We start from the raw sequence: 23068 nt of genomic DNA, 5'->3' as shown, positions 1-23068 counted from the left end.
CGGGTGGATCACAAGGTCAAGAGATCGAGACCATCCTGGCCAACATGGTGAAACCCCTTCTGTATTAATAATACAAAAATTAGCTGGGCGTGATGGCGCGTGCCTGTAGTCCCAGCTACTCGGGAGGCTGAGGCAGGAGAATCACTTCAACCCGGGAGGCGGAGGTTGCAGTGAACCGAGATCGCGCCACTGCACTCCAGCCTGGTGACAGAGCAAGACTTCCTTAAACAAACAAACAAAAAACAAAAAAAAAAAAGAGAGAGAAAGAAAATAGCCGGGCGTGCTGGCCTGCGCTTGTAGACCCAACTACTTGGGAGGCTGCGGCAGGAGGATCACTTGAGCCTAGGAAATTCGAGGTTTCAGTGAGCCATGATCACGCCATTGCACTCGAGCCTGGTCGACAGAGCGACACCCTGTATCAAAAACAAAACAAAACAAAAATCACCCTAAGGCTGGAGTTATGGTGCAGTGGGCGTGGTCAGTGCTAGGAGGCCACGCAAGGGCAAGACCAAGGTCAAAAGCTGCACATTTCAACTCTGCTCAAACATAGCAAACACAAAATACAGCGTTATGTATACTCCAGGCACTTCCCAATAATTAACCAATTTCATCCTCGCAACTACCCCCGGGAGGTGTGGGTACTCTTATTTATTTATTTATTTTGAGACGGAATCTTGCTCTTGTTGCCCAGGCTGGAGTGCAATGGCACAATCTCAGCTCACTGTAACCTCCGCCTGCCGAGTTCGAATGATTTTCCTGCCTCAGCCTCCCAAGTAGCTGGGATTATAGGCGCCAGCCACCACGCCAGGCTAAGTTTTGTATTTTTAGTAGAGACGGGGTTTCACCACGTTGGCCAGGCTGGTCTTGAACTCCTGACCTCAGGTGATCTGCCCGCCTCGGCCTCCCAAAGTGCTGGGATTACAGGCGTGAGCCACCGCGCCCGGCCGGGTACTCTTATTATCCCCATTTTTTAAATGAGGAAACCGAGGCAGAGATTGGACGACCTGTGTACACTGCTAGGAATTAGCAGAACTGGGGTTTTAACTCAAGCAGGCGCGCTCCCGAGTCCATGTTCTCAACCACTCTCCCCCACCCACCCTGAAAGAACCTGGGATCGGGAGTCCACAGCCCGGGATGTGTGACCCGGTGGGACCCTCCGGCTCCAGGGGCGGCCGTGGAGGGCGGGGCAGGGGCGCGGCGGCCCGGGCACCTCCCAGGGCCGGAAGCGGCAGAGCCGGTCCCGGCTCCACCCCCGGCCCCGAAGCTCCGCCAGCCGCCGCCATGAGTAGCTTTGGAGCTGGGTGAGACCCTTTCGCAGACCACCCTCCATCTCCTCTCCGCGCTCCCGGGGCTTAGATCTCAGGTTTCCCCCATCCCCTGGGACCCAGGCCGGCGTGGGGACACACCCCTTCCCTTAAACTCTCCCTGCTTCTCCCGCTGCTTGACGTTTGGGGTGCTGGGGGAACTGCGGGTGGGGGGCGTTGGGAGCACCTTGCTGATTAGGAGGGAAGGGTCCTTGGTGACTCCCTTCTTCCAGGATCGCGTCCCTGCCACTTCGTGCTGTGTGATCTTTGGCGATCACTGCCTCTCTGGGCCTGTGTCTTAGGCTCTGCAAGATCAACCGAGCAAAGCACACGGCCTGCAGAGAGGCAGCGCTCTGCCCCTTACTCGGCCCTGTTTTCATCGGAGACCTCCGTGGAGCGGTGGGGGTGGAGGAATGGTTTCTCCCCTTTTCTGAACCGACTACTAAGACTTTTTTTTTTCTTTGTCCTTTCCTGACAGCAAAACCAAAGAAGTTATCTTCAGTGTGGGTAAGTGGGGAGATGGGGAAGGGCTTGGTGGAAGCTTGCTTGCTGGGGTGACAGGCTGGAGCCAGAGGTCAGTAGTCCTGGCTACTGGGTCTTTGCCTCTCGGCCTCAGTTTCCCTGCCTTTAAAAAAACAAATAAATAAAGCTGGAAGAGGAGAGGGAATAGGGATGGGGCTGGTGTCAGTGCCTGACCTCTGGGGGTGTCCTGGCAGAGGATGGCTCCGTGAAAATGTTCCTGAGGGGCCGCCCTGTGCCCATGATGATCCCAGATGAGCTGGCACCCACCTACAGCCTGGACACACGCTCGGAGCTGCCTTCTTGCCGGCTCAAGCTGGACTGGGTGTATCCTTTTGCTGGAATCTCCTTGGTGCTCCCATCCCCTCAGGAGGAAATAGAAAGACGGTCAAGGCAGCTCAGGCCTGTAATCCGAGCACTTCGGGAGGATCCTTTGAGGCCAGGAGTTTGAGACTTGCCTGGGCAACACACAAAAAAAGCACAGCACGTTCAAGGGCTACGTGGCCAGAGTGGGATTGGTGCATTTGAGCAACAAAGAGTTGGGAATGGCTGGGAGCCCGGGCTCTGGAGTCTGACAGAGATGGGTTCAAACTCCAGTCCAGCCCATAGCTGGCTGTGTGACCCTGGAAAAGTCGCCTTGACTCTGAAAAATGAATTTCATGATCTCAGGTTCATAGACCTGTGAAATAATGTGTAAAGGTACTGAGCTCATAGTATGTGCCCCATGCATAGGGATTGATAAAATACTTACTCAGCACGTTGGGAGGCCGAGGTGGGTGGATCGCTTGAAGCCAGGAGTTTGAAACCAGCCTGGGCAACATAGCCAGACCTCACCTCTACAGGAAATAAAATAGCAGGCCGGGCGCGGTGGCTCACGCCTGTAATCTGAGCACTTTGGGAGGCTGAGGCGGGCGGATCACCTGAGGTCAGGAGTTTGAGACCAGCCTGACCAATATGATGAAATCCCGTCTCTATTAAAAATATAAAAATTAGCCGAGTATGGTGGCATGTGCCTATAAACCCAGTTACTCGGGAGACTGAGACAGGAGAATCGCTTGAACCCAGGAGGCAGAGGTTGCAGTGAGCCGAGATTGTCCCATTGCTTTCTGGCCTGGGCAACAGGAGCGAAACTCCGTCTCAAAGGAAAAAAAAATAGCCAGCCATGGTGGCATGCTCCTGTGGTTCCCAGCTACTCTGGAGGCTGAGGTGGGAGGATCACTTGAGCCTGGGAGGTCGAGGTTGCAGTGAGTCATGATTGTGCTATTGCACTCCAGCCTGGACAACAGAGTGAGACCCTGTCTCAAAAACAAAACAAAACAAAAAATCCAAAATAATAACTCAAGCACTTACTATCTGACAGACACTGTTGTAAGTTATTCCAGGTATGAATTTGTTTTTTTACAACTAGTGGCCTCCAAGAGCTCTCTGAGGCCTACAGTTTGGAAATTATTATACCCCCTTTCCAGATAAGGAAACTGAAGTTATAGATAGGAGACAAGAATCCTGATTCTGGGACCCAAACTTTTTCCTAAAAGTCTATTGAGCTTGGAGTCCACACCCCAGGAACCCGGTCCCTGTCTGCTTCCCTCTGGGCCTTGGTTTTCTCTTTGGAGGAGCCAGGGTGGTTGGTGAAATGGCCTGGCCTTCTGGGTGCCCAGCGCCTTCTCGAGGCAGCTGGAAATATCTCCTGGAATCTGTCCCAAATGTCCTGCCAGTGGGGCTTGATAAGCATCTGATGAGAGGTGGCTGAGACTGCAAAAGTGTGGACCTCAGATTGCTCCCCTCTGCAGTAGACTGCAGGTCAGAGCAGTTTCCATGGGGTCAAGATATATGTATATTGACAATCATTCAGATATTTTCTTGTTTGTTTTTGAGACACCCAGGCTAGAGTGCAGTGGCACCATCTTGGCTCACTGCAACCTCCACCTCCTGGGTTCAAGCCATTCTTCTGCCTCAGCCACTCGAGTAGCTGGGTGGCATGGCCCACCATGCCCGGCTAATTTTTTTGTGTGTTTTATAGTAGAGATAAGGCTTTGCCATGTTGGCCAGGCTGGTCTCGGACTCCTGACCTCAAGTGATCCACCTGCCTTGGCCTCCCAAAGTGCTGAGATTACAGGCGTGAGCCACCGTGCTTGGCCCATTCATGTATTTTCTGAACATCTGAGACATAGGGCTGGGGACCCAGTGCTGACCATGACAGCATCTGCCTGCCCTCCTGGGGCATACAGTCTAGCATGGGAACAGACTCATTGAGAGTGACAAGCCAGAGTGTGCAAGACTGGGATGGGGAATCCACAGGGACGGGGCTGACCCAGCCTGGGGTCATGGAGGGCTTCTTGGAGGAGGAGATACAGAAATGAAAAAAAAAAAAACAAAAACAGCCCTATCTCAGCCACCATGGAACTCACAGTCTTATTGGGGAATATGAGCAGTTAACAAATAAACCAGATAACTATCAGCCTGGGCAACAAAGCGAGATCCCATCTCTACAAAATTTTTTTTTTAATTAGCCAGGCAGGCTGGGTGCATTGGCTCATGCCTGTAATCCCAGCACTTTAGGAGGCCAAGACAAGTGAATTGCTTGAGCCCAGGAATTTGAGACCAGCCTGGGCAACATGGCAAGACTGCATCTTTACCAAAAATATACAAAAAATTTGCTGGGCATGGTGGTGCATGCCTGTAGTCTCAGCTATTTGGGAAGCAGAGGCAGGAGGATCACTTAAGCCCAGGAGATTGAGGCTGCCTCTTCTGTCGTTTATAAGGACACTTGGGATCGGATTTAGGGGCCACTCTGATAATCCAGGATGATCTCATCTTGAGATCTATAATTATATCTGCAAAGACCCATTTTCCTTGTAAGGTCACATTTGCAAGTTGTGGGGATTAAGAAACAGATATAGCCTGGGCATGGTGGCTCACGCCTATAATCCCAGCACTTTGGGAGGCCGAGGCGGGCAGATCACCTGAGGTTGGGAGTTCAAGACCAGCCTGACCAAAATGGAGAAACGCTGTCTCTACTAAAAATACAAAATTAACCAGGCATGGTGGCGCATGCCTATACTCCCAGCTACTCAGGAGGTTGAGGCAGAAGAATCCCTTGAACCCGGGAGGCGGAGGTTGCCATGAGCCGAGATCACACCATTGCACTCCAGCCTGGGCAACAAGAGCGAAACTCCATCAACCCACTACAGGGGTGAGAGTGGAAACAGAAAAACCTCATTCCAATGACCTTGTTGAGTCTGGTCCTCAGCCAGTGTGTGTGATGCAAAATACATTCCTTGGCTGGGAGCCAGTGGCTCAAGCCTCTAATCCCAGCAATTTGGGATACCAAGGTGGGTGGATCACCTGAGGTCAGGAGTTGGAGACCATCCTGACCAATATGGTGAAACCCCATCTGTACTAAAAATACAAAAATTAGCCTGGCATGGTGGCATCTGCCTGTAATCCCAGCTACTTGGGAGGCTGAGACAGGAAAATTGCTTGAACCCAGGAGGCAGAGGTTGCAGTGAGCTGGGATCATGCCACTGCACTCCAGCCTGGGTGACAGACTCCGTCTTAAAAAAACAAAACAGGCCACGCGAGGTGGCTCATGCCTGTAATCCCAGCACTTTAGGAGGCTGAGGTGGGCGGATCATGAGGTCAGGAGATTGAAACCATCCTGGCCAACATGGTGAAACCCCGTCTCTAATAAAAATACAAAAATTAGCTGGGTGTGGTGGCATGTGTCTGTAATCCCAGATACTCAGGAGGCTGAGGCAGGAGAATCGCTTGAAACAGGGAGTCGGAGGTTGCAGTGAGCTGAGATTGTGCCACTGCACTCCTGCCTGGAGACAGAGCGAGACTCTGTCTCAAAAAATAAATAAATAAATAAATAGGCCAGGCACCGTGGCTCCCAGCACTTTGGGAGGCCGAGGCGGGTCGATCACGAGGTCAGGAGATCGAGACCATCCTGGCTAACATGGTGAAACCCTGTCTCTACTAAAAATACAAAAAATTAGCTGGGCGTGGTGGCGGGTGCCTGTAGTCCCAGCTACTCAGGAGGTTGAGGCAGGAGAGTGGCGTGAACCCGGGAGGCGGAGCTTGCAGTGAGCCGAGATCGCACCACTGCACTCCAGCCTGGGTGACAGAGTGAGACTCCATCTCAAAAATAAATAAATAAATAAAAATAAAAATAAATAAATAAATAAAAATAAAAATAAATAAATAAATAAAAACAACAACAACAACAACAAAACTCATTCCTTAACCGGCCCCTGGGTGGCTCCAGCTATGGCTACCGTGGCCGAGACTGCCGGGCCAACCTTTATTTGCTCCCCACCGGGGAGATAGTGTACTTTGTGGCCTCCGTGGCCGTGCTATACAGCGTGGAGGAGCAGAGGCAGCGACACTACCTGGGACACAACGATGACATCAAATGGTGAGATGTGGGACGGAGGGGACGGGAGGGAGCTGTGACTGGAGGTGGAGCTCCAGGCCTTGCCCCTCTAGGCCTCTTTTCACATCGCTGCCCTGTGGGGTTTGGGGCAAGGCTAAGCCTTTGCTCCCTCTCCAAAGCCACCAGCTGCCCTCAGGCTGAATTCAGTGGGAAAATGTGGATTGAGTATCAATATTTCAGTATTTCAGATGTTTTAGTTGGGTGTGGTGGTGAGCCCCTATGGTCCCAGCTACTCAGGAGGTTGAGGCGAGAGGATCACTTGAACCCAGGAGGTCGAGGCTGCAGTGAGCTGTGATTGAGCCACCGCACTCCAGCCTAGCCTGGGTGAAAGAGCAAGCTCTGTCTCAAAAAAAATTCAGACAGTGAATTCACGCAATGCCTAGATCTTTTTCGTCTTTTGAAAATCTGGGCAGCGAGGTGGCTCACGCCTGTGAAAGCAGCACTTTGGGAGGCCAAGGCGGAAGGATCGCTGAAGTCCAGGAGTTGGAGGCTGCAGTCAGCTATGATCCTGCCACTGCACTCTAGCCTGGGGGACAGAGCGAGACTCCATCTCTTTTTTTTTTTGTTTTTTCTTTTTTTGAGAACTAGTCTCACTCTGTCGCCCAGGCTGGAGTCCAGTGGCACGATCTCGACTCACTGCAACCTCCCCTCCTGGGTTCAAGCAATTCTCCTGCCTCAGCCTCCCGAGTAGCTGGAATTACAGGTGCCCGCCACCACGCCCAGCTAATTTTTGTACTTTTAGTAGAGACAGGGTTTCCCCATGTTGGGCAGGCAGGTCTCAAACTCCTGACCTCAGGTGATCCGCCCACCTCGGCCTCCCAAAGTGCTGGGAGACTCCGCCTCTTAAAAAAAAAAACAAACAAAAAAAACCTGAACAGGCACTCCAGACAATTCCTGGTGGCTGGAGCAGGGTGGTGTCAGCCCCCTTAAATAAGTGTGCTCTCCTGGCCACTATGTGAGGTACAGACGTGCGTCCTGCTGGCATTTGAGTTAGAGACCCCAGGCCTAAGTCTTGCTTCTGATCCAGCGTACCCGGAGGGCATCCGCTTACTGCTGTTAATGGACTAAATACATGTTTATTGACTAAACTCAACCAGCCAATTTGTGGAATGAATGTCCTGGGTCGCTGTGTGCCTCCTCTCTCCCACTGAGCCCTGGCCTCTCTGTCCCTTCTTTCTGCAGCTTGGCCATCCACCCAGATATGGTCACCATCGCCACGGGACAGGTGGCGGGCACCACTAAGGAAGGGAAGGTAATGGAAGGGAGGGGAAAGCAGAAAAGAGTGCAGGACGCAGTTGTGGGGGACAAGCAGCTGGTACCCCCAAGGTAACAAGCCTCTTCCCTGCAGCCGCTGCCGCCCCACGTGCGCATCTGGGACTCAGTTTCCCTCTCCACCTTACACGTGCTGGGCTTGGGGGTGTTTGACAGAGCCGTGTGCTGTGTGGGCTTCTCCAAATCTGTAAGTCCTTCGCCCACCCTAACCCCGCCCCGTCGCCCCGAAAAGGAGGGCTAGTGCCCGCACCTTTTCACCCGCCCCTTGGGTTGAGGGCCGGGAATCCTGCTGGAGGCGTGGCCCGCATCTGTGACGTCATAATGAGGGCGTGGCCTCACCCCAAGGGGCGGGTGAGTCACCGTGCCCGGCCAGCCCTCTCAGGCATTTTAAACCCAGTGCCTAGGGCCCAGCTGCTCCTTGCCCATTTGCAGGCGGGTTTTGGCATGTCCAGGCAGAGATAAGTACAGAAAGCGAGAGTAAGCCTTTAGGAATCTGGAGAGCAATTTGACAGCACCACAACATCCAAGTGTGTGATTGTGGGCTTTTTTTTAAAAAAAAACCTGTTTTGGCTGGGCATGGTGGCTTGTGCCTGCAATCCCAGCACTTTGGGGGGCTGAGGTGGGAGGATCATTTGAAGTCAGGAGTTTGAGACCAGCCTAGCCAACGTAGTGAAACCCGTCTCTACCAAAAAAAATACAAAAATTAGTCTGACGTGGTGGCGGGCGCCTGTAGTCCCAGCTACTCGGGAGGCTGAGGCAGGAGAATCGTTTGAACCCGGGAGGGGAAGTTTGCAGTGAGTCGAGATTGCGCCACTGCACTCCAGACTGGGCGACAGAGCGAGACTCCGTCTCAAAAAAAAAAGGCCAGGCGCAGTGGCTCACGCCTGTAATCCTAGCACTTTGGGAGGCCGAGGTGGGCGGATCACAAGGTCAGGAGTTTGAGACCAGCCTGGCCAACATGGTGAAACCCCGTCTCTACTGAAAATACAAAAATTAACTGGGCACGGTGGAGGGTGCCTATAATCCCAGCTACTTGGGAGGCTGAGGCAAGACAGTCGCTTGAACCTGGGAGGCGGAGTTTGCAGTGAGCCGAGATCGCGCCGTTGCACTCCAGCCTGGGTGACAGGGTGAGACTCCAACTGAAAAAAAAAAAAAAATTCTAATTAGCTGGGTGTACTAGTGTGGGCCTGGGCCTGTGCTTCTAGCTACTTGGGAGGCTGAGGTGGGAGGATTGAATGAGCCTAGGGATCGAGGCTGCAGTGAACTGTGATCACACCACTACACTCCAACCTGGGCGATATGGCAGGAACCTGACTTAAAAAAGTAAAAAATAAATAAAATTGGTCAGATGCGGTTCATGTCTGTAATCCCAGCACTTTGGGAGGCCAAGATGGGTGGATCATTTGAGGTCAGGAGTTTGAGACCAGCCTGACCAACATGGTGAAACCCCATCTCTACTAAAAATATACAAAAATTAGCTGGGTGTGGTAATCCCAGCTACTCAGGAAGCAGAGGCAGGAGAATCACTTGAACCTGGGAGGTGGAGGTAGCAGTGAGCTCAGATACCACTACTGCACTCCAGCCTGGGGGACAGAGTGAGACTCTGTCTCAAAAATATATATATATATCATATTTTACATTTTTATCATATTTGATTAAAATATTGGTCTTCAATGGATTAGGGAGTAAAAAACAGTTTCCTGCACAGATAGCTTAAGAAGCACTGGATTGGAGCCTCACTGGTTTTCTGAGTCCTAAAGAAACATTTAAGAGCTTGGGGTGGGGGTAAGCCATATTGTTACCAAAGGTGTGGAGAAGAAAATAAAACCTTGCCAAATCAAAATTAACCTATATTTAATGAAAGGTATAAAAGCCCAACATTGGCCGGGCGAGGTGGCTCATGACTGTAATCCCAGCACTTTGGAAGGTGGAAGCGGGTGTATCACCAGAGGTTAGGAGTTCAAGACCAGCTTGGCCAACATAGTGAAACCCTGTCTCTACTAAAAATACAAAAATTAGGAGGGCATGTGGTGGCATGTGTCAGCAACTTGAGAGGCAGAAAGAGAATCGCTTGAACCTGGGAGGTGGAGGTTGCAGTGAGCCAAGATCATGCAACTGCATTCCAGCCTGGGCAATAGAGTGAGACTCAGTCTCAAAAAAATAAAATAAAATAAAAACAAACAAAAACCCAACATAATACCAACTTTGTTAACTGCTGAATTTCACCTACATCAGTCATTCTATATATATGTAAACGCAAATGAGATGACGTCAGCAAGAATTCCTGGCTGGGGTGCTAGCTGCAGAGAAACAATAGCTGAGGACAAATGAGATGAGTTTCTTAGGGATGAGTCATTTCAAGGCATAGTATGAAACCATTTCAGATGTCTTCACAGCTTCTAATGGAGGGTGTATTTTAATGTGTTTCCTGCGAAATGGCCAGGGCCTTTGAAGGTCCCTTTTTTTTTTTTTTTTTTTTTTTTGAGACAGAGTCTCTCACTGTCGCCCAGGCTGGAGTGCAATGGCGCGATCTTGGCTCACTGCATCCTCTGCCTCCAAGTTCAAGCGATTCTCCTGCCTCAGCCTCTCGAGTAGCTGGGATTACAGGCACCTGCCACCATGCCTGGCTAAGTTTTTGTATTTTTAGTAGAGACAGGGTTTCACTATGTTGGCCAGGCTGGCCTCGAACTCCTGACCTCGTGATCCACCCGCCTCAGCCTCCCAAAGTGCTGGGATTACAGGTGTGAGCCACCATGCCCAGCTTTTTATTTTTTTTTAATATTTAAATTTGTTTTGTTTAAGAGACAGGGTCTCCCTATATTGCCTAGGCTGGCCTCAAACTCCTGGGCTCAAGGGATCCTCCTACCTAGGCCTCCCAAAGTGCTATGATTACAGGCATGAGCCACTGTGCCCAGCCTGAATGTTTTAAAACAGGCCTGGGTGGTGAATGCCCTGGTGGGCATGGGGGAGGATGGGCCCTGACTCCCCTTGCTTCTGTCCCCCTCCTCTCTCCTCCTCTTTAGAATGGGGGCAACCTGTTGTGTGCAGTGGACGAATCCAATGATCACATGCTCTCGGTGTGGGACTGGGCCAAGGAGACCAAGGTGGTGGATGTCAAGGTGAGGTGACTTTTCTCATCCCCTCCCGCTGGGTGCCACTGTGGGACTTGCCCAATCTCAGTGGTTAGGAGTCTGCAATCAGATAGACCTGTGTTTAAGCCCTGGCTTTACTCCTTGCTGGCTGTGTGACTTGAGCAAGCCGCTTGCCACCTCAGAGCCTTGGTGGTCTCATCTATAATATGGGGATAATAGGCTGGGCAAGGTGGCTCACACCTGTAATCCTAGCACCTTGGGAGGCTGACATGAGAGGATTGCTTGAGCTCAGAAGTTTGAGATCAGCCTGGGCAACATAAGGAGATCTATCTCTACTTAAAAAAAAAAAAAAAATGGCCAGGCACGGTGGCTCACGCCTGTAATCCCAGCACTTTGGGAGGCCGAGGCAGGCAGATCACCTGAGGTCGGGAGTTCGAGACCAGCCTGACCAATATGGAGAAACCCTGTCTCTACTAAAAATACAAAATTAGCTCGGCATGGTGTCACATGCCTGTAATCCCAGCTACTCGGGAGGCCGAGGCAGGAGAATCTCTTGAACCCGGAGGCGGAGGTTGCGGTGAGCCAAGATCACACCATTGCACTCCAGCCTGGGCAACAAGAGCTAAACTCCGTCTCAAAGACAAAAAACAAAACAAACAAAAAATCTGGCACTTAAAAAAAAAATTAACTGGGTGTGGCGTGCACCCGTAGTCCCAGCTACTTGGGAGGCTGAGGTAGGAGGATCGCTTGAACCTGGTAGGTTGAGGCTGCAGTGAGCCATGATTGCACCATTACACTCCAGCCTGGGCAACAGAGTGAGACCCTGCCTCAAAAAAATAAATAAATAGATATAATAAAATGGGGATAATGGTAGCGTCTTCCTCGTAGGGCCTTGGTGAGGATATGGAGATATGGGGTACGGTGGACCAGGCCCAACAGAAGGGTGGGTTTGAGGTGGCTGCTGACTCTGCAGTCCTGTGGTGTCTCGATTTGCCTCTCTGAGAGGTGGCCTATTTTATGGATGAGGCATGGTGAGGGGAAGAGATACTTGCCCCACGTTGCACACCTGTTCTGGGCTGGGGGCAGAAAACCTGGGTTTTGTTCTATTTATTTATTTATTTACTTACTTACTTACTTACTTTGAGACGGAGTTTCGTTCTTGTCACCCAGGCTGGAGTGCAATGGCATAATCTTGGCTCACTGCAACCTCCACCTCCCGGGTTCAAGCGATTCTCCTGACTCAGCCTCCTGAGTAGCTGAGACTACAGGTGTGTGCCACCATGCCCGGGTAATTTTTGTATTTTTAGTAGAGACAGGGTTTCACCATGTTGGCCAGGCTGGTCTCGAACTCCTGACCTCAGGTGATCCATCTGCCTCTGCCTCCCAAAGTGCTGGGATCACAGGTGTGAGCCACCGCACCCGGTGGAAACCTGGGTTTTGGATCAAGGCCTACTGTTTGGGGAAACAGAAATGGTGGCGAGGCTGTGCTCTAGAATTAGGGCTAGGTGAGCTGGGTTCCACACACAACTCTTGCCTAGCTGTGTGGCCTTAGACAAATGGTTTACCCTCTCTGAGCCTCACTTTTTTTTTTCTTTTTGAGATGGAGTCTCACCCTGTCACCCAGGCTGGAGTATAATGGCATGATCTCGGCTCACTGCAACCTCCACCACCTGGGTTCAAGTGATTCTCCTGCTTCAGCCTTCCAAGTAGTTGGGATTACAGGTGCGCGCCACCACGCCTAATATTTTTGTATCTTTAGTAGAGACGGGGTTTTGCCACGTTGACCAGGCCGGTCTCGAACTCCTGACCTTGTGATCTGCCTGCCTCGGCCTCCCAAAGTGCTGGGATTACAGGCGTGAGCCACTGCACCTGGCCCTCTCTGAGCCTCACTTTTTTTGTGAGACGGAGTCTTCCTCTTGTTACCCAGGCTGGAGTGCAATGGCGCGATCTCGGCTCACTGCAACCTCTGCCTCCTGGGTTCAAGCAAGCGATTCTCCTGCCTCAGCCTCCCGAGTAGCTGGGATTACAGGCATGCGCCACCACGACCAGCTAATTTTGTATTTTTAGTAGAGACGGAGTTTCTCCATGTTGGTTAGGCTGGTCTTGAACTCCCGACCTCAGGTGCTCCACCCGCCTCGGCCTCCCAAAGGGCTGGAATTACAGGCGTGAACCACCGCGCCCAGCCTGAGCCTCACTTTTTAATTTGCAATGAGGTGGGCATAATGGCCTTGACCTCACAGGGAGATGGAGGATTAAAGGAGCTAATGATTGTAAAATGTTGAGCACAGTGCTTAGGGCAGAGGAGAGGATCTCCAAGTGTCTGCTGTTTTGTTAATGATGAAGAAGATGATAATGCTTTGCTGGCTTGTCCTGCTTCCTGTACTTTAATTTACCGTATAGGAAAGGTACTGGCCAGGCGTGGTGGCTCACGCCTGCAATCCCAGCACTTTAGGAGGCTGAGGTGGGAAGATCACTTGAGGTCAGGAGTTTGAGACCAGCCTGGCCAACATGATGAAACCCCATCTCTACTAAAAATACAAAAATTAGCCAGACGTGGTGGCATGTGCCTGTAAATCTAGCTATTTGGGAGGCTGAGGCAGGAGAATCGCTTGAACCTGAGAAGCAGAAGTTGCAGGAGCCGAGATTGTGCCACTGCACTCCATCCTGGGCAACAGAGCGAGACTCGTACTCAAAAAAAAAAAAAAAAAAGGCCGGGCGCAGTGGCTCATGCCTGTAATCCCAGCACTTTGGGAGGCTGAGGTGGGTGGATCACAAGGTGAAGAGTTCGAGACCAGCCGGGAAACATGGTGAAATCCTGTCTCGACTAAGAATACAAAAATTAGCTGGGCGTGGTGGCGTGCGCCTGTAGTCCCAGCTACTCTGAAGGCTGAGGCAAGACAATCGCCTGAACCCAGGAGGCGGAGGTTGCAGTGAGCCAAGATTGCACTACTGCACTCCAGTCTGGGTGACAGAGTGAGACTCCGTCCCGAAAAAAAAAAAAAAAAGTTCAGGTGTGCAGCATACAACCCAAACAGCCGTTTAGGGCAGTCCTGTGAGGGGCGGGTATAGTAGCCTTGGGGACTTTGAGGTCCTCATTCAGAATCTCCCCCACCCCCTAAAGTGCTCCAATGAGGCTGTATTGGTGGCCACCTTCCACCCCACGGACCCCACTGTGCTTATCACCTGCGGGAAATCTCACATCTACTTCTGGACCTTGGAGGGGGGCAGCTTGAGCAAGCGGCAAGGCCTCTTTGAGGTGAGTGCCAGGGGTTTGGGGGACAGGCTGGCCCTGAGAGAGGTAGTCAGGCACAGGCAGGGAGGTAGCAAGATCCCCCAGAGGGTGGCAGGGGTTTGGGATTACAGGGACACTGAGATGTTGCCTGCTGGGGCCTCAGTTTCTTTTTCCATACCATGGTGATAATCCACCTTAACTCTGGAGTTAAGAGGGTGGCCAGGAACCATGAGGTGGAAGGATCGCCTGAGCTCACGGCTGCAGTGAGCCGTGATCAAATGATCACTCCAGCCTGGGTGATAGAACAAGACCCTATCTCAGAAAAAAAAAAAAAAAGTTGTTAGGATTCAAAGGGATAAGACTATAGCAGTTCCTAGCAGATAGTAAATGCTCAATAAATGGGTACTGTGGCAAGATGGCTGTCACCTGTAATCCCAGCATTTTGGGAGGCCAAGGTGGGAGGATCCCTTGAGCCCAGGAGTTCGAGACCAGCCTGGGAAACATAGTGAGACCTCATATCTACAAAAAATACAAAAATTAGCTGGGCATGGTGGTGCACACCTGTAATCCCAGTTACCTAGGAGGCTGAAGTGGGAGGATCCCTGAGCCCGGGAGGTTGACACTGCAATGAGCCATGATGACACCACTGCACTCCAGCCTGGGTGACAGAGTGAGATCCTGTCTCAAAAAAAAAAAAAGCAAAAAAATGGGGGTGCTGCGGTTGTCAATATGATGGATAATCAGAGAACTCAGAGGCTGCCTGGCTGAGAGAGCCACAAGCTGAGGCAGACAAACTGAATGGGAATCAGAGGGTGGGAAGACACAGGGCTTCCTCCCATAGGGCTCATTGCCTTTGGTGAGAGATGGGGCTTCCACCCCAAAAGGGAAGCCCAGAGAACACTGGGCACGGAGATGAAACAGAGACACTGAGAAGGTGGAGTGAGGCAGGGAATGGGACCTAGAGAGACAGACCGAAGATGAGGAGGGAGGAGGAGAGACAGGACGAATGAGGCGCCGACAGGAGGGGAGAAGTCAGAGACACTAGGCCGGGTGCAGTGGCTCATGCCTGTAATCCCAGCACTCTGAGAGGCCGAGGCGGGTGGATCACTCGATGCCAGGAGTTCAGACCCGCCTGGCCAACATGGCAAAACCCCGTCTCTACTAAAAAAATACAAAAATTAGCCAGGCGTGATGGTGGGTGCCTGTAATCCCAGCTACTTGGGAGGCTGCGGCGGGAGAATCTCTTGAACCCGGGAGGCGGAAGTTGCAGTGAGCCGAGATTGCACCACTGCACTCCAGCCTGGTGACAGAGCGAGACTCCATCTCAAAAACAAAAACAAAACAAAGTTAGCCGGCCGTGATGGCGCAGGCCTGTAATCCCAGCTACTTGGGAGGCTGCGGCGGGAGAATCGTTTGAACCCGGGAGGTGGAGGTTGCTGTGAGCCGAGATGTGCCGCTGCACTCCGGTCTAGATGACAGGTGAGACTGCGTCTCAAAAGAAAGCGTCAGGGGCACCAGAGAGAGGGTAGGAAGTGGACCCAGGGGTAGGAAAGCCAGACAGTTGTGGTCAGAACCTCTAGGCCACTGGAGCACTGCAGGCTGGATGGAGGCAGGTGGGAGAAGGGATGCTCCACACAGAGCCTTACCCCAAACGCATAGATAGAGGGGATTGCCTGGCCACGGTCCTGGGTGACAGATGACCTCTGGGAGGCTACCTGCTTCAGTGATGCTCTGACACCTTCCTTTCCTCCCCCACCTTAGAAACATGAGAAACCGAAGTATGTGCTGTGTGTGACCTTTTTGGAAGGTGGCGACGTGGTCACGGGGGACTCTGGGGGGAACCTCTATGTTTGGGGCAAAGGTCAGTGTCACCCCATCTGTTTGGTCCCCAATCCAGTCTTCCGAAACACTCCTGGCTCTGCCTCCCTTCGTGGAATGCTGCTTGTGTGGAATGAGTGTAAATGGATGTCCGATTCCAACATCCCCGTCAAGGTTCAGCTCAAGTATCCCCATCTCCAGGAAATCTTTATTGACTGCCCCCCACCTTGCCCTCTGGAAATTCCTTGTTAGGGATCAAGTCCAGATTATCAATGAATGGGTTAGCTCAGTTGTGGTTAGATGATGAATGGATGGATGGGTGGATGGAAGGAAGGACGGGTGGGTAGATGAATGGATACATGGACAAGTTCTTTGTCCCAGCGTGTGGATCAATGAATGAATGAATGAAGGTGTGATCCTAGGAAATGGATGGAAGAATAAGTAAATGAATGTGTCATCCTCCTTAAAGGGAGAGTGACTGGGTAAAGGAACAAATGAGTGGTTGTTACCCCTAATGGCTAGCTATGTTAGTGAATAGGTTTTGTCTCAGGCAGTGGTTCTATACAGCAATGAATGAATGAGTGAATGAGTGAGTGAATGAATGAATGGTTGTTTCAGCCAATGGATTAATGTGTTATGAAGAACAGATTGTTCTAAGAAGTTAATCAATGATCGGATGAATAAATGACTTGTCTTAGCCAATGGTTGGGTGAAGAAATGCTTGTTCCAACCAACGGATGATTTTATTAAAAAACTAATGGGTTGAGGCTGGGACAGTGGCTCATGCCTGTAATGCTAGTACTTTGGGAGGCCAAGGCAGGAAGATTGCTTGAGCCCAGGAGTTCTAGACCAGCCTAGGCAACATAGTGAGACCCCGTATCTACAAAAAATTAAAAAAAATAATAACAATAACATGCTGGGCGCAGTGGCTCATGCCTGTAATCCTAACATTTTGGGAGGCCAAGGCGGGTGGATCACCTGAGGTCAGAAGTTTGAGACCAGCTTGGCCAACGTGGTGAAACCCTATCTCTACTAAAAATACAAAATAATTACCCAGGTGTGGTGGCATGCACCCTGTAATCCCAGCTACTTGGGAGGCTGAGGCATGAGAATTGCTTGAACCCGGGAGGCGGAGGTTGTAGTGAGCCGAGATTGCACCACTGCACTCCAGCCTGGGTGACAGAGCAAGACTCTGTCTCAAAAAAAAAAAAAAAAATTAGCCGGACTTGGTGGCGGGCGCCTGTAATCCTAGCTACACGGAGGGGTTGAAGCAGGACAATCACTTGAACCCTGGGCAGAGGTTGCAGTGAGCCAAAACGGTGCCTCTGCACTCCAGCCTGGGCAACAAAGCAAGACTCCATCTCAAAAAAATAAAAAAGAGAGCCCAGCTCACCTGGAGGAAGTGATACCACATTTGAGTCTTGAAGGATGGGAATTAGAGAGAATTATTGTTTCTTCCTCTCCCACCTTGGTCTCCTCCCTGACCTCACAGCCTTCAGCCTCGCCACCTCCAATTCGGTTTGTTCCCAGAAGCAAATGTAAATCTGACCCAGTCCCTCCCCTTCCATTGCTCCCAGGTTCCCTTGTGACAAGTCAATGCTCCTTACTGAGGCCTCCAGGACCCTGCCTGGTCTGGCCCTGCTGTCCCCTGCCTTGGCGTGCACGCCTTTGTATGTTACACTTAATCACACCACATCCCTATGAGTTCCCTCAATTATCCATGTTCTCGCCTACTCTCTGCTTTTTGCAACGGAAACTTGTTCCTTCCTCTTGGAATATTTTCCCGCCCTGTCTTGTCCCAGCTGACTCCTACCCCACCTTCAGATCCTTGCTCAGCCATCTCCTCCTCCAGGATGTCCTCCCTGACTCACCTGGCTGAGTGGAGCCCTCTATGGGATCTTAGTCTCCTGGGTGTGCGCCTGAGTCTTCTGGGCCTGAACACCTGGGGTTGGCGCTGACTTGTAGTGAGCCCTGCAAGGATAGGGTGTGAGGTTGCCTTGGTCACCACTGTGTCCCCATATGAGCCTGGGCCCAGAGCAAATAGTGGTTAAAGAATTATTGATTGTGGCCGGGCACGGTGGCTCACGCCTGTAATCCCAGCACTTTGGGAGGCTGAGGCGGGCGGATCACGAGGTCAGGAGATCGAGACCATCCTGGCTAAAACGGTGAAACCCCGTCTCTACTACAAATACAAAACATTAGGTGGGCGTGGTGGCGGGCGCCTGTAGTCCCAGCTACTCTGGAGGCTGAGGCAGGAGAATGGCGTGAACCTGGGAGGCGGAGCTTGCAGTGAGCGGAGATCGCGCCACTGCACTCCAGCCTGGGTGACAGAGTGTGACTCCGTCTCAAGAAAAAAAAAAAAAAAAGAATTATTGATTGAATGGGTTAATGGATAAAAGAATGGATAGGTAGATGGCCAGATGGGTAGATAGAGGGGTGAATGGTGAATGGGTAAATAGATTGGAAAATAGAAAATGGGTGGATGTTTGTTTTTTGGGGTTTTTTTTGTTGTTGTTTGTTTGCTTGTTTTGAGATGGAGTCTTACTCTGTTGCGCAGGCTGGAATGCAGTGGTGCAATCTCGGCTCACTGCAATCTCTGCCTCCTGGATTCAAGCGATTCTCCTGCCTCAACCTCCCAAGTAGCTGGAACTATAAGCGCATGCCACCAAACCCAACTAATTTTTGTGTTTTTAGTAGAGACGGGGTTTCACCATGTTGCTCAGGCTGGTCTTGAACTCTGATCTCAAGTGATCCACCCACCTCGGCCTCCCAAAGTGCTGCGATTACAGGCGTGAGCCACCGCGCCTTGCCAAAAATGAGTGGATGGAAGCATGGATTAACTGGTGGGTGGTAGTTGAATGAAAGGGAGGATGGGCTGTTTGAGGTGGCTAGCACCTGTAATCCTAGCACTTTGAGGGGCTGAGGCAGGAGGATTGGTTGAGTCCAGGAGTTTGAGACCAGCCAGGACAACATAATGAGACCTCATCTTTACTTTTAAAAGTTTTTAGGCTGGGTGTGGTGGCTCACGCCTGTAATCCCAGCACTTTGGGAAGCCAAGGCAGGCAGATCACATGAGGTCAGGAGTTTAAGACCAGCCTGGCCAACATAGCAAAACCCCATCTCTACTAAAAACACAAAATTTAGCCTGGCATGGTGGCGAGCACCTGTAGTCCCAGCTAGTCGGGAGGCTGAGGTGGGAGAATCGCTTGAACCCAGGAGATGGAGGTTGCAGTGACCAGAGATGGCACCACTGCACTCCAGCCTAGGGGACAGAGCGAGACTCTGTCTCAAAAAAAAAAAAATTTTTTTTAATAAAGAATTTTTTTTTTAAGACAGGGTCTCACTGTAGTGCCCAGGCTGGAGTGCAGTGGTTGCCATCACAGCTCACTGCAACCTCTGCCTCCCAGTATCAAGTGATCCTCCTGCCTCCCAAGTACCTGGGACTACAGGTGCCCACCACCAGGCCCAGGTAATTTTTGTATTTGTTGTAGAGATGAGGTCTCGCTATGTTGCCCAGGCTGCTCTCGAACCCTCGAGCTCAAGTGATCTCAGCTCACTGCAAGCTCTGCCTCCTGGGTTCATGCCATTCTCCTGCCTCAGCCTCCCTAGTAGCTGGGACTGCAGGTGCCCACCACCACACCCGGCTAATTTTTTGTATTTTCAGTAGAGATGGGGTTTCACCGTGTTAGCCAGGATGGTCTCCATCTCCTGACCTCGTGATCCGCCCACCTCGGCCTCCCAAAGTGCTGCGATTACCAGCATCAGCCACCGCGCTCGGCCAGCCTGCACTCTCTTTTTTTTTTTTTTTTTTTTTTGAGATGGAGTCTCGCTCTGTCGCCCAGGCTGGAGTGCAGTGGTGCAATCTCGGCTCACTGCAAGTTCCGCCTTCCAGGTTCACCATTCTCTTGCCTCAGCCTCCCGAGTAGCTGGGACTACAGGTGCCCACCACCATGTCCGGCTAATTTTTTGTATTTTTTTAGTAGAGACGGGGTTTCATCGTGTTAGCCAGGATGGTCTCGATCTCCTGACCTCGTGATCTGCCCCCCTTGGCCTCCCAAAGTGCTGGGATTACAGGCATGAGCCACCGAACCCGGCTGCCTGCCCTCTCTTTTTAAAAAATTGTCTTTATTAGGTTGGGTGCCATGGCTCACGCCTGTAATCTTGGCACTGTGGGAGGCTGAAGCAGGCAGATCACTTGAGTCAAAGAGTTCGAGACCAGCCCAGCCAACATAGTGAAACCCTGTCTCTACTAAAAATACAAAAATTAGCCGGGTGTGGTGGCACATGCCTGTAATCCCAGCTACTCCAGAGGCTGAGACATGAGAATCGCTTAAACCCAGGAGGCAGAGGTTGCAGTGAGCCAAGATCATGCCACTGCACTCCAGCCTGGTCGACAGAGCAAGACTTTGTCTCAAAAACAAAACAAAGCAAAACAAAACAAGAGAGGGCAAATAAATGGATGAGAGGTGGGTTGATGGATGGATGGCAGGGTGGCCGACTGGATGGATCAGTAGAGATATGGGTGGATGAATGGGTAGGGTCATGGATGGATAGATTGTCTGGTGGATGGATGGGTGATGAATGGATGAGTCGATAGTGTTCATCTAACAGACCAGTAGATAAGTGAGTGGATGGATGGATGAGTGGGTGTATGGGTCAAAGGGTAGATGGGTGGATGGGTAGATGTTAGTTCAGATGGTTTAATGAATGGATGATAAGGTATATTGTATTTGAGTGGGTAGGTGGCAGGTGCTTGGGTGGTTGGGTGGGTGGAAGAGCAAATAGAAAGGTAGAAAGGTGGGGCCAGGCAGGGTGGCTCATGCCTGTAATCCCAGCACTTAGGGAGGCCAAGGCGGGTGGATCACTTGAGGTCAGGAGTTCGAGGCCAGCCTGGCCAACATGGTGATATCCGTCTCTACTAGAAACACAAAAAGTTAGCTGGGTGTGGTGGTGGGCGCTTGTAATCCCAGCTACTTGGGAGGCTGAGGCAGGAGAGTCACTTGAACCCAAGAGGCAGATGTTGAAGTGGGCCGAGATAGCACCAGTGCACTCCAGCCTGGGCGACAGAGAGACTCCGTCTCAAAAAAAAAAAAAAAAAGGTGGAAAAGTGGGTGAGAATGGATGGACATAGGCTTGAGAGTTCAAGATGCTTTCAGGGGTCAGCATAGGGGTGGCTTCTCCCTGTTGACCCTGCCCCTGGCCACCCTGCAGGTGGGAACCGTATCACACAGGCGGTGGTGGGCGCCCACGACGGCGGCGTGTTTGGGCTCTGCGCCCTGCGGGACGGGACGCTGGTGTCTGGAGGGGGCCGTGATCGGCGGGTGGTCCTCTGGGGTTCTGACTACAGCAAGCTGCAGGAAGTGGAGGTGAGGAGGGGCAGTGGGCTCAGATGGGGGTGGAGAGGCCCCCCCCATCTCACCAGGGCTCCCAACACCAGACCCTCCTCCCCACAGTATGTCACCCCACACCCACCCCTGTGTGCATCCTACTCATCTTCCCTCTTATCTGTCCACCCAGGTCCCTGAGGACTTTGGCCCCGTGCGCACCGTGGCAGAGGGCCACGGAGACACACTGTACGTGGGGACCACCCGCAATTCCATCCTGCAGGGCTCCGTGCACACAGGCTTCTCGCTGCTGGTCCAGGTGCGCCTCTCTCCTCTGCACCCCTCCCCTCTTCCCAGCTCCTTCCCTGGCCTTCCCTGTAGGCCTCCCCCTCCCCACTCCCAGTTCTCCTCACCTCTCTGCTCTGTCCCTTCTCTGACCTGGCCCTGACCCAGGACCCCTTCCCAGGATCCAGCAACCAAGAGTTTAACTCCAAGCACAGCAGAGGGGCCCCAGGCCCCTGCTCCAACTGTGCTGCCTCCTGCCACTCTGATTGGGGGTGGCATCCTTCAGGTTGGTGAGTGTCCCTACAGGTTGTCCCACAGCTGCAGACACCCTGGCCACACACCTCTCAGACTCCAGCTCCACGGATTGGGGAAGGTCCTGCTGGAGTCTGCTTGCATTTCTTCTCGAAGCTCAAATGCCTGCTCTTCCCTTCCTGGCCTCCTCCCTCCCTTCCTTACCCCTGACCCAGTTAAAGAACTCACCTACCGGGCAGCACTATGTTTATACATTTTTTTTAAATTTTTGAGACAGAGTCTCGCTCTGTTGCCCAGGCTGCAGCGCAATGGCTCAATCTCAGCTCATTGCAAACTCCGCCTCCCGGGTTCAAGTGATTCTCCTGCCTCAGCCTCCTGAGTAGCTGGAATTATAGGCATGTACCACTATGCCCAGCTAATTTTTGTATTTTTAGTAGAAATGGGTTTTCACCATTTTGGTCAGGCTGGTCTCGAACTCTTGACCTCAAGTGATCCACCCACCTCAGCCTCCCAAAGTGCGGGGATTACAGGCATGAACCACTGCACCCAGCCCATACTATTATATTGGCCATTATAATTATTAATTGTAATATTAATATTACTTTGGGAGGCCGAGGCAGGCAGATCACTTGACACCAGGAGTTGAGACCAGCCTGGGCAACATGGTGAAACACCATCTGTACTAAAAATACAAAACATTAGCTGGGCATGCTGGCGTGTACCTGTAATCCCAGTTACTCAAAAGGCCGAGGCAGGAGAATTGCTTGAACCTGGGAGGCAGAGGTTGCAGTGAGCTGAGATCCTACCACTGCACTCCAGTCTGGGTGACAGAGTGAGATTCCGTCTCAAAAAAAATTTTGTTATAAATATTAATAGTTAGACATTTCCATTTTGTGACCACATTCTCTGAATTATCCTCATGTTTAGCATTTTATTTATTTATTATATCACCCAGCCTGGAATGTAGTGGGGCCATTTCGGCTCACTGCAACCTCCGTCTCCTGGACTCAAGGGATCCTCCTGCCTCAGCCTCCCGAGTAGCTGGGGCTACAGGTGTGCACCACCACAACTGGCAAATTTTTGTATTTTTTGTAGAGATGGGGTTTTGCCATGTTGCCCGGGCTGGTCTCGAACTCCTGAGCTCAATCTTCCTGCCTCAGCCTCCCAAAGTGCCGGGATTACCGGCGTGAGCCACCACACCCGGCCAGCATTTTCCATCCGTGATTTGAGTGAGCACAAGAATGCTATGAGGCACACATACCAATTGGCCCCATTTTACAGGCGATCAAACTGAGGTCCCAAGGAGATGTCACCTGCCTAGATGACTGCGCTCGGTCAGTAATAGAAAGCCGAAGGTCAGAGCCATCAAGTTTAGTGCCCTCCATGAGGTCCCTCAGACTTCTGGGCTCTGTCGGGCTGCAGGCAGACTCCGGGAGGGCCTTCCCAGATCCTTGGAGCTGGAGACCTGGGAGGTGTGTGGCCAGGGTGCAGCCTGCCTGACCCCTGAGATCAAGCTCTGAGCCACCATGCCCTCC

The 23068-nt window shown here is 51.7% G+C and overlaps 1 protein-coding gene across 7 annotated transcripts in view; it reads left to right on the top strand.

Moving 5' to 3' along the window:
* The window catches only part of EML2 (EMAP like 2), a 38111-nt gene that overhangs the window by 4958 nt on the left and 10085 nt on the right, over positions 1 to 23068 (top strand). For 4 of the 7 annotated variants that reach the window (XM_054463710.2, XM_054463709.2, XM_054463712.2 and 1 more), the window contains exons 5-14: positions 1783 to 1811; positions 2021 to 2150; positions 6091 to 6240; positions 7441 to 7510; positions 7607 to 7717; positions 10554 to 10649; positions 13744 to 13878; positions 15616 to 15715; positions 20884 to 21038; positions 21190 to 21315. In XM_054463710.2, coding sequence (XP_054319685.2) covers positions 1783 to 1811; positions 2021 to 2150; positions 6091 to 6240; positions 7441 to 7510; positions 7607 to 7717; positions 10554 to 10649; positions 13744 to 13878; positions 15616 to 15715; positions 20884 to 21038; positions 21190 to 21315 — 1102 coding nt within the window. Of the gene's footprint in view, positions 1 to 1233; positions 1302 to 1782; positions 1812 to 2020; positions 2151 to 6090; positions 6241 to 7440; positions 7511 to 7606; positions 7718 to 10553; positions 10650 to 13743; positions 13879 to 15615; positions 15716 to 20883; positions 21039 to 21189; positions 21316 to 21449; positions 21568 to 23068 lie in introns of those variants that run through there. The other 3 variants (XM_063658160.1, XM_063658159.1, XM_054463714.2) reach the window with 2 other exon arrangements.

Source organism: Pongo pygmaeus, chromosome 20, assembly GCF_028885625.2.
Source record: "Pongo pygmaeus isolate AG05252 chromosome 20, NHGRI_mPonPyg2-v2.0_pri, whole genome shotgun sequence".
Lineage (NCBI taxonomy): Eukaryota > Metazoa > Chordata > Mammalia > Primates > Hominidae > Pongo > Pongo pygmaeus.
Note: the sequence above shows the minus strand (reverse complement) of the source record. Positions and strands in the feature narration are given on the sequence as shown.